The sequence below is a fragment of the Phocoena sinus genome, chromosome 6, assembly GCF_008692025.1.
Source record: "Phocoena sinus isolate mPhoSin1 chromosome 6, mPhoSin1.pri, whole genome shotgun sequence".
Lineage (NCBI taxonomy): Eukaryota > Metazoa > Chordata > Mammalia > Artiodactyla > Phocoenidae > Phocoena > Phocoena sinus.
Window position 1 is genome coordinate 13,604,069 of NC_045768.1, and position 10,707 is coordinate 13,614,775.

Genomic DNA, 10,707 nt, shown 5'->3' on the forward strand with positions numbered 1-10,707 from the left:
AAATAGGCAGTAGGCCCAATGTGGCCTACAGGCTGTAGTTTGCTGACTCATTCTAGAGAGAATCAATAATGTGTAGAATAATAGGAGCTTATGAATTTGAAGATGTCACACTTCTGATGGAGAACTTTCACTAGAAACAATAAAAGATCTGCAACAAATTCGGTGACATTAGGGTGCTGTAAATCTAATATACTCTTTTAAAAACTTTTTAAAGCACATAAAAATTAAAAACAATGTCTGTATTCAGAAATGTTGGTAACCTACCCTAAATTTCTTGCCACCATCTTTAGAAAGTGAAAGGTTCAGAGATTTTACCAAGGCCAAATTGTCCTGTTTAGTAAGTTTTTTAACCAGGGCCTCGGTAATATATCGAACTCCTTCATGTGAATCAGCTTCTGAAATTACACAAACAGATCATTATCAGTAGAGGAAGACATGAATACTTTGAAAAACAAATCGTTTTCATGTTATATAACAAAAAAAAATTTTAAAGCCATGCAAATGTAAAAACAGCTGGCTAGTTCTATTTGCAATGTTTTAATAATAATATTTTACTTTATATAGCACTTCATAATAATGACAATAACAGTTATACTCTATAAATATTGTGTGCAAGCTTTGTGCTAAATACTTTACATTTAAAAATTTAATCTGGGGACTTCCCTGGTGGCGCAGTGGTTAAGAATCTGCCTGCCAATGTAGGGAACACAGGTTCGAGCCCTGGTCTGGGAAGATCCCACATGCTGCAGAGCAACTAAGCCCGTGCGCCACTACTGAGCCTGTGCTCTAGAGCCCGCGCGCCACAGCTACTGAGCCCGCGTGCTGCAACTACTGAAGCCCGTGCGCCTCGAGCCCATGCTCTGCAACGAGAAGCCACCGCAATGAGAAGCCCGCGCACCGCAACGAAGAGTAGCCCCCGCTCCCCGCAACTAGAGAAAGCCTGCGCGCAGCAATGAAGACCCAACGCAGCCAAAAATAAAATAAATTAATTAAAAAAATTTAATTTGTACAACAAACTTTTGGGATAGAAATTACTGTTCCCCTTTATAAAAGAAATTATAATAATTTATTCAAGATCTTGCAGCTAGAAATGTGCAAATCTAGGACTTGAACCTAGGCAGATGAATCTAAAACTTATACTTTTAATTATATGCAGCACTGAGGTTTTCAGCAGTATTTTAATGTTAGCTATTTTAAAAAATATATATATTGGCATTATGTAGTTGTTTGTTTTTTAAAATTCTAATCTAAAGTTCAAAAACACTGGAATTCTTAAAAATCCTCTTGTGGTGCTCCAAGGACAATGCTGCTTCAAGGACAAAGAATGACCGTCCTTCAAAAAGTTTCAGCGTTATACCCCCTACCGACTCTTAATCACCTTCCCTACCATGTTGCCATGGTTACGAAATTCCTGAGCCCACCTGGGCAACGCCCACCTGGGCTACCGGGCCTGTCCCAAATAAGGAAAGGCATCTGCCCTTTCCCACTCCCACCCTATAGAAGGAAGGTATATGTGCCTCGACCAATCAGTAAATGAAATTTTCACCTCGGACCATTCCTTTGTTTTCTGGCTATAAAAGCTGATCAATAGCATATGTTTGGGCCCGACTCTCCCAGACTACTAGGAAGTCGGCCCGCTGTTCTGGCAGCAACCCTTCCCTCTAATAAATTCTATCTTCTTTACATTCTGCCTTGAGTTTGGAAATTCTTTTCCAACCCACGTTCAGACCACGACACCTCTTTTCCTATTTCTTTTTTATGGTAGGAAACTCAAATTTGTTGCTCTTTTAAATATAGAGGATCATAACACATTTTATAGAGATAAAGTACTAACTTAATGGATAGCACACCCTATCTTAAGACCTTCCTGGATATTGCAGTCACAGCTTGTTAAAGCCACGTTAGTATAGCACAGGGAACTCTACTCAGTACTCTGTAATGGCCTATATGGGAAAAGAATCTAAAAAAGAGTGGATACATGTATATGAATAACTGATTCATTTTGCTGTACACGTGAAACTAACACAACATTGTAAATCAACTATACTCCGATTTAAAAAAATATTTTAAAAAAAGCTATGTTAAATTCTGCAAAACCATCCAAAAAAAAGAGAAAATTGCCTCTTGGTTCTTTCTTTATGAATCAAAGATAATTAATCCTGGGTTCAGATCCAGGCTGTGGGCCAAAGTTTCCCTATGATTACTCATAATAAGTTAATATTGCATTTATTTTGGTTCAAAATAAAATAATTTTTAAAATTTGGGCCATTCTAGGAAAGAACATATTCTAAAATATTAATCAAATTAGAAATAACAGGGCTTCCTTGGTGGCGCATTGGTTGTGAGTCCGCCTGCTGATGCAGGGGACACAGGTTCGTGCCCCGGTCCGGGAGGATCCCACATGCCGTGGAGCGACTGGGCCCGTGAGCCATGGCTGCTGAGCCTGCGCGTCCAGAGCCTGTGCTCCACAACGGGAGAGGCCACAGCAGTGAGAGGCCCGCGTACCACACACAAACAAAAAAATTAGAAATAACAATGTACCAACGGGCAGCAAGGGTACAGTCAACTCAAGGCTGATAATGTTTATTAATAAACACTGGTCAATATTCATGTCAACAGAGTTTGATGACTGTGATTTCATGACTTAGCAAAGAAATCACATAGTTTTCTTTCACACTTAATCACATTATAGATTCCCAGACTAACAGAATGCTTTTAAGAAAAAATAAAAACCTTGGTGGAAGAGGGAAGAGATATGGGAACATATGTATATGTATAACTGATTCATTTTGTTATAAAGCAGAAACTAACATAATGTATATAAATGTCAAACCAGTATGTTGTACACCTGAAACCAATATTGTACTATACTTCAATTACAAAAAAAAAATAAAAACTCTGCTATATACTAATTAAAAAAAAAACAAAAAAACCTTGGTGGAACATTTATATGTCCCTTATGTGGAAATCAGTCCATTCACAGATTGCTAATAAGCAAGATGCTAATAAGCAGACTGGAATAGCCCAGGGGTGGATAGTATTTTTATGCTGAATTAAGGCACTCCATTCTGAAGTGAACAGATATGCCCTCCCCGCAGCCAAGGATTATGGTAAATTTGGCATATGAGCTTTAAGGCACTCTCCCACCACAAGAAATAAAGCTTCCTCTTTCAGGAAACTCCCTTCTCCTACCGCTTTTAGACATCTTCACCCTCACCCAGAAGCCTCCATCCCCCACTGTCCCTACACAATTTCTGTCAATAAAAAACAATGGTTCAAGTTAGTAGTTGGATATATGTTACATTTGGACCAAAAATGTAAGTTGAATATTTTCCATCTGTACTTAAGAGTATTTGGTGAAATTCTTAGATTAAAAGCAATACCTTGATGGTCTTGGTAGTCCAAAAGCATAGGGTTTTCACCTATAATCTCAACTTGCTCATACCACTGTCTTCCAGAATGAAAAGGTAGAGTCTCGGATCCACTTAAAGGTGAAAGTGACCTAGATCTCATATTGGACGTAACAGATGATGGACTAGGAGAGTGAGATGATGGTGGCATCTTTGCTTTGGAAATTTTTTGCTGAGGACCTTTCTTCATTGCAAGAATAAAGCCAGGTATCCATCAAAACCTGTAAGAGTTTCCAGTATATTTAACAAGGTTAATTTTTAGAGCTATCAAAACTATTTATTTCTAGAATTTTCAAGACTACAAAGTTATAAACTCAGAAGTTATAGATGCTAGAACCCAAACTACTCCAAGCTGATGGGAGCAGACACTATTTCAGACATTGCTGATTACTTTACCAGAGGGAAGAGACCTCTAGAGGGTCCTGTACTGACACATACTCCAGCCAGAAGACTTACCTGTCATTACGGTTCTCAATTTATTGGACCAAACTTGTCACAATGTCTCTTCTACCCATAAGGGGTCCTAGATTGAAGGAAGGTGGAAATATTTGGCAACCAGCAGTATTTCATACTGATGAGCAGTCTCTCCTTCCTGAAACAGTTTCTTCCTTTGGCTTCTGGGACACCATCCTCTCCTATCCTCCCGTCTCCCTGGCCACTCCTTGGCCTCCTTTGCTGGCCAAGGCTCTCCTATTCAATCTTTAAATGTCAGAGCTCCTCAAGTCTCTTCTGGTCTTTCTAATCTTAATTTAGACAATCTAATGAACACCCATGGTTCCCAACGCAACCTGTATACTAATATTTATATTTTCAATCCAACCTTTCTCCGAGTTCCAGACTCCTTTTCCCAACTGCTACCTGACATCTCATTGGCATCCTGAATCAACATGTCCAAATTGAATTTATCATTTCTCTCATTCCTCCCTCATTTTCCTCCCATCCTGTTCCTCCTCCAGTGTTCCCTAACTATGAACAATGCTCTTGGGAATAAGACAGAAACCTGGGAGTCATTCTTTATGCTTCCCTTTCCCTTTTTCCCATAACCAAACAATCACCAAGTTTTGTCAATTCTACCTCCTAAATATCTCTCAGAATAGTCCATTCTTTCCATCTCCACTGTCGTCTACTCTAATCCACACCCTCATCAAACTACTAATAGCTTCTAACTGATCTGTCTACAAGCTCTCTTGCCTTCCTCCTCCATCACTACATTGCAGCCAGACTGATCTATTTTAAAAGTTAATCTGTCTGTAATAAATGAAATATTTACCATGACCTATGAAGTCCCCCATAATACAGCCTTGTCTCTAGCCTCACATCTGTCACTGGTTCCCTCAACTCTGTGGCTCCAGCCACATGGACCTCTACATCTAATTTCTTCTGCTATAATGCTTGCCCTCAGTCTTGTCTTTTCTTTTTTTAAAACTCTTCAGAAATTCTCTCCATATAATCTGGATATTAACCCTAATCAGATATATGATTTGCAAAAATTTTCTCCCATTCTGTGGTTTCCTTTTTACTCTGTGATATTGTCTTTTGATGCTCATTTAAAACTTTTTAAGAAGTCCTATTTGTCTATGTTTTCTTTTGTTTCCTGTGCCTTTGGTGTCATATCCAAGAAATCACTGCCAAATCCAATGCCATGAAGCTGTTGCCCTATGCTTTCTTCTAAGACATTTATAATTTTAGCTCTTACATTTAGGTCTTTGATCCATTTTGAGTTAATTTTTGTATATGGTGTTAGGTAAAGGTCCAAATTCATTCTTTTGCATGTGGATATCCAGTTTTCCCAGCATGATTTTTGAAGACTTCCCTTTCCCCATTGAATGATCTTGGTACCCTTGTCAAAAATCATTTGACCAAATTCCTTTACTTTTTATGTAAGAAAATTAAGGCCCAGAATGGTAAATGACTTGGTCAGACACAATGCTAGCTGGTATCAGTTCTCCTCTCAAATTAATTTGTAAGTCAAATCACATAATTAATCTAGTAGAATATAAATTCCATGAAAGTAGGGATATTGTTCACTGATGTATTCCAGGCCTAGAACAGAGCCTAAAAGATAGTAGATAATTACTACTTATGGAATGAATTATTCATAAAGAACCTGGAACCAAAAAATGCTATTTAGTACTTTAGCCATAGGATATCTTCATGAGTAGTATTAGTTCTCAATATCAAGAGCCCTAACTTACAAGTTAGGTTTATGCAAAAAAGATTTTCATGTTATACAATTGCTCTTATAAGTACATTGCATAAACTATAAATTTGACAAACTTTTAGACCAAAAAATCTTATAAGAAGCATAGGTCTTGAACAAGGCTGCATTAACAATGATTCTACTTTTGCTCAATATCCACAATCTCCCCTATTCTCACTACTTAAAATGTGAAGATAAAACACAAATTCTTTTTTAGAAAAGTAGTTTGCAATCCAAAGTTTTTGGATAGCTCCAATCTTAATGCCAGGGACTTCCCTGGTGGTCCAGTGGTTAAGACTCCGTGCTTCCACTGCAGGGGCCGCAGGTTTGATCTCTGATTGGGAAACTAAGATCTCACATGCTGTGTACAGCACGGCCAAAAAAAAAAAAAAGAAAGAAAGAAATAATAATAATAAATCGTAGCTTAAAAAAAAAAATCTTATTTTAACTGTGCCGCGCAGCGTGGCAGCGTGTGGATCTTAGTTCCCCAACCAAGGATCGAGCCCACGCCCGCTGCATTGGAAGCGTGGAGTCTTAACCACTGGACCACCACAAAAGTCTAAAAAAAAATCTTAATGCCAAATAAATTGGTATTAGAAAGAGATATGATAGTGGTTTGATGTGCGAAAATCTTCATGTATAATAAATACACCTTCACAGGTATGTACATGGGTATTATTATACAGGCTGGGATTTTAAAGAAACTTACTTTTTAAATGCTTAGAACACATACAATATATGTAAAGGAGAGCTGCCATTAATATATCAAATCAATTAACCAACATTTAACAGATGTTAATACCTTTCAATGACTAGTCATTCTAGGAATGCTTATCTTGCCCAAAACATTTCTGGAATTCCTCTTTGGGTCCTGCTTTCAGAATTAATTTATAAGTCTCACAAGAAAACTAGATCTATCACTTCAACTACATTTTGTTTTTATTTTCCCAGTTTGATTATTAACTTTACCATGTGCCAAATATTGTGATAAGCTCTTGTATGTATCATCACATTAGAAGGATTAAACACAACTCTATGAAATAGGTGTTATTATCTCCCATTTTAAAGATTAAGAGGTTAAATTTGTTCAAAGTCCCATAACTAATTGGTTAAGCCAAGACTTGAATCCTGATATGATTCCAAAGCCCGTGACTTCATTACCATGCCATATTGCTGACTGAGTTTTCTGGAGGCCAGATCATGTTTGATTCACTTTGTAGGGCCTAGGATAGTGCCTTAGACAAAACAGATCATAAACAAGTGCCACTAAACAACCTTGATTAATGGACGACATACACTATAAAAACTATTCCTGAAGGAAAAACAGAAAATTTAATACAGTAACAGCATCACTGAACTCATGATCTAGCTTCTTAAGGTGACTAGTTTGAAGGTAACAAAAACCTACAAAATTTTTAAAAAGTGACTATTATTTCACAGGTATACAGTACAACATGGCCAACTACCTTGTTCCAATAGTCTAGGTCACTTTAAACTGCAAATCTATGTCTTTACTTTCTCTTTCATTTTTTCATGTCATATCATCCACATGGGTCAGAAAATCTTTCCCCCAATTCACATAACTGCTATTTATGCCATAGCCACATGGTTTTGGGTCTTAATTTCAGAAGCGTGGTAAACAATTTTTGTCTCACCATTCTGCCAAGGCAAAAAGTCTCTTAGTAATACTCCTCATTCTGTGTTAAGTTGCACTGGTGCTCTCTTTCTAAATAATAATATACTCAAGCTTGAGAAGAGCTAAGAGGCATGTGCTTTAATAGTATAATTTTATTCATTCCTGAATTAAATATAGTTTTCATAAAGGCAAGAGATTTAAAAGATAAAAGAGGAGAGGCACAGGGCCCAGTTCCCACTTGTATATGCCTTTCTCTATCCCATAGCATGATAGAAAATTATAAAATTAGAATGATAGTATGCTACATGTTACAGAGATATGGCTTATATATTTTTTTGGTTTCTTGGTTTAAAAATTGCACATCCTATATTTTTATGCAACGCAATTATTTTGTATCCTGCACCTTAGTCTTATCTCTAAATTCTTAAAATATTGAACCATGCTGAATTCCTCTCAGAACATCCTAATAACCAAGACTCTTTGGACCTCACTAGAATATCATGCAGTCCTTTGTTACCTCACCTGATTAGAAAAACTCTGCCTTACTCATTTATAGAGTTAAAGAAATATATTAGAATGGATTCCAGAAATTGAAATCAACTCTTTCCTTTAATGAATTGTAACCTGAAAGATTAAATGACGGTTCCAAAGTCACAGTGCGTTGCCAGACCCCCCTCCCTTGGTTGCCATAGCTCCTGTAAAGCCTGGACGTAGGATCTCATAGAACAGCTAACCCAGTGAAACGAGGTTAGGGATTTACTGTGCTTGAGAAAGGCCGGCATTATTTCAGAGACTATCACCTGGAGGTAGTAACACCTTGAACCACAATTTAAAGAGACAGATATGGATGTTGTTTGACCTAGGCCATAGTTTGCAATAATATAAACAAAGACTAAGCAATAGAAAAGAGAAGATAGAGCTGAGACATAGGGCTAGAGTGTGTGAAGGGCAAGATAAAGAGAAAGCAAAACAAGTCCAGAGCTGGAGACACATTTTGAAGGCCCAGAAGGTAGTCTGCTGAGTAAGGAAAGCTGTTGGATGATGTGATCATCAGAATCATATGACCGGGCATCCTGTCATTCTCAGACTCAGATACTTGCCTTGATCTAACAACCCCCTCCATCACAGCTTAGTAGAGACCACACCTCCACCTCTATCCAGCCTTTCCTAACATTCCTAACTTTCCACCTTCTTCTCTGATCTTTTCCAATGAGGGAGACCTCAATAATCCTCAAACCTTCCTTCTCTCTTTCCAGCCACTCCAATATGCAAATATCCATCCCCATTTCTTGACCTCCATATCTTCTCCACTGCATCCCTTAGCCCTTTAATCACATCTCAGTACTTTCCCTACAATTCGACTTCATCCCATACCCTCACCCATTTAAACACTATTACTCTCTAACTAGTCCTTTCAAATATCCTGACTCCTATTCCTCTCCAATGGCAATTCGCCATCCTGTGCTCGTCAACCTCTGCCTCCTGTCCTTCACCCTATCCTGATTGCCAAGTTCTCCCACAAATTCTGTTCCAATTCCCTAATACTGTATTAGTCTCCTCCATTTCTCTATAGTTCTTTCCAGTACCCTGACTCAACACTTCTATATCCATCTTGATTTCCCAAACTGCTCATCACAGCAAATATTCTAACATCCTAATCCATTCCAATACTCTGACTTCTAATTAACCCCTCTTCAAACAAAATAATCAAACCTCCACCCATTCCTCTTCATCTCAACCCAACTGCCTATCTACTTGCCTTTCCCTTCCAACACCCTGACATGTGTGTCCTTCTGCATCCTATTAACATCCTGAACTCTCCTCTCACATCTCTCTCCATTCTACTCAGGTACCCAAAAAACCAAGCTCCCCATCCCTTTCCAGTATTTTATTTATTCAGTCATCCAATTTTATTCGGCAACTTTTATGCACCAAGAACTGTGTTAGGCTCTAAGAATACAGGGCTGAGAAGGCAGGGTTTCTATACTCAAAACGCACAACAGGATTAGGTCTCTGCACCAAATAGCATCCTTTACAACACCTTACAATTAGAATTAAATGATTATTTGTGAAACGACTTGTTTCTCCTTCTAGAGTTTATGCTACAAGACAGTAGGGACTCTATTTGTTTATTGTTTGGTGCACAATAAATATTTGTTGAATGAGTGAAGAAAGGACTGTGCTAAGCACTCTAAAGATATTACCAAATTTAAGTTCTCGCAGATGGTGTGTAAGGTCAAAATTATTAACCTCATTGATAAACGACAGGGTATCATTAAGAATTAAGAGCTTGGATTCTGGAACTAAGCAACCTGAGTTCAAATGTTAATTTTCCACTTTCTGTGTGACATAAGGCAAATTATTTAACCTCTCTGATCCACAGTTTCATCACTTTTGAAATGGGGATGAAAACCTCACACAAGTTATTTTAAATTCTAAATCAGTTAACGCAAAGGACTAAAGGACTCAGAACTGAATCTGGCACACAGCGTACACTCGAAAGTAATTAGCGATTATTTTTTACAAACAAGAAAACAACATTTGCTCGGGAAGGTTAAGGAACACGCCCAAATCGCAGAGCCGGTAACAAGACGTGAAGCCAAGTTTTGACTTCAAAATGCACCTGTCCCTTAACGGTTATACAACAAAGTATTTGCTCTTCTCCTCCTTCAAATATTTCTTCCCAATATCCTAACTCATTATTCTCCATGTACTGTACTCCGCCCGATCCCAGGACGCCCGTCAGGATACCCAAACCATCCTGCACCCGTCATTCCCCGCATACACCTGACACACCTCCTCCCTCCTCCGCTCGGTGGCGGGACCCCATCTTCCTCCACGCCGCACCCCACCCCTGACCTCCTCATTTCCCATCCAAACCTCCCTCCATCATCCTCCTCCCCACGTTCCGGGCCCTCCCCTCCTTCCCATCCAATCCCAATTCCCCGGCACACGCCCCCGCCCCGAATCCATCCCACGCTCGGTTCAGGCCTTCCCGCCTTCGCCTCTCACCCCACCGCTCCGTCTGGATGCCGGAGAACGGCCTCCACCAGGGCCACTCACCACGGAGGAGCCGGGCCGAGCGAGCTCGCGGGCCGACGCCGGGCGGAGAGGCGCTGGTCGCTCCCTTCAGGCGCTCAGCGGTGCGGCGGCCATTTTGTTGTGTTGTGCCGGTTGCCGAGGGGCAGTGCGTGCGGCGTGGGCGGGACCTGCTGCGGTCGAGGCCCTCCCCGGAGCACGGGGGCGGGGCCGGGCTTCCCGCCGCTCAGGACGCCAGGGCCGCGGGCGCGCAAAGGCGCGCGGGAGTCGGCGGGAGGGGAGGTTCCGTGTAGCAGCTGGCTAGAGGCCTAGCGCTTTTCTCTGAGGGGAAGCGGCCGACTCACGACCAGGCTTCGACTCGCTTCGTGGGGGCTGGGCCTGAGGACGACCTAAGGGACAGATGTGGCGCTGTCGCCAAGCTC

General features: G+C 40.1%; 1 protein-coding gene across 3 annotated transcripts in view; it reads right to left on the reverse strand.

The window, feature by feature from the left end:
- Positions 1-10,427, reverse strand: part of CNTRL (centriolin) — an 85,507-nt gene extending 75,080 nt beyond the window's left edge. For 2 of the 3 annotated variants that reach the window (XM_032633800.1, XM_032633801.1), the window contains exons 1-3: positions 10,310-10,426; positions 3,384-3,631; positions 265-395 (exon numbers count right to left, since the gene is read on the reverse strand). In XM_032633800.1, coding sequence (XP_032489691.1) covers positions 265-395; positions 3,384-3,600 — 348 coding nt within the window. In that variant the 5' untranslated portion in view covers positions 3,601-3,631; positions 10,310-10,426. Of the gene's footprint in view, positions 1-264; positions 396-3,383; positions 3,632-10,309 lie in introns of all 3 variants that reach the window. The other variant, XM_032633802.1, reaches the window with a different exon arrangement.
- Positions 10,428-10,707: the final 280 nt, after the last annotated feature.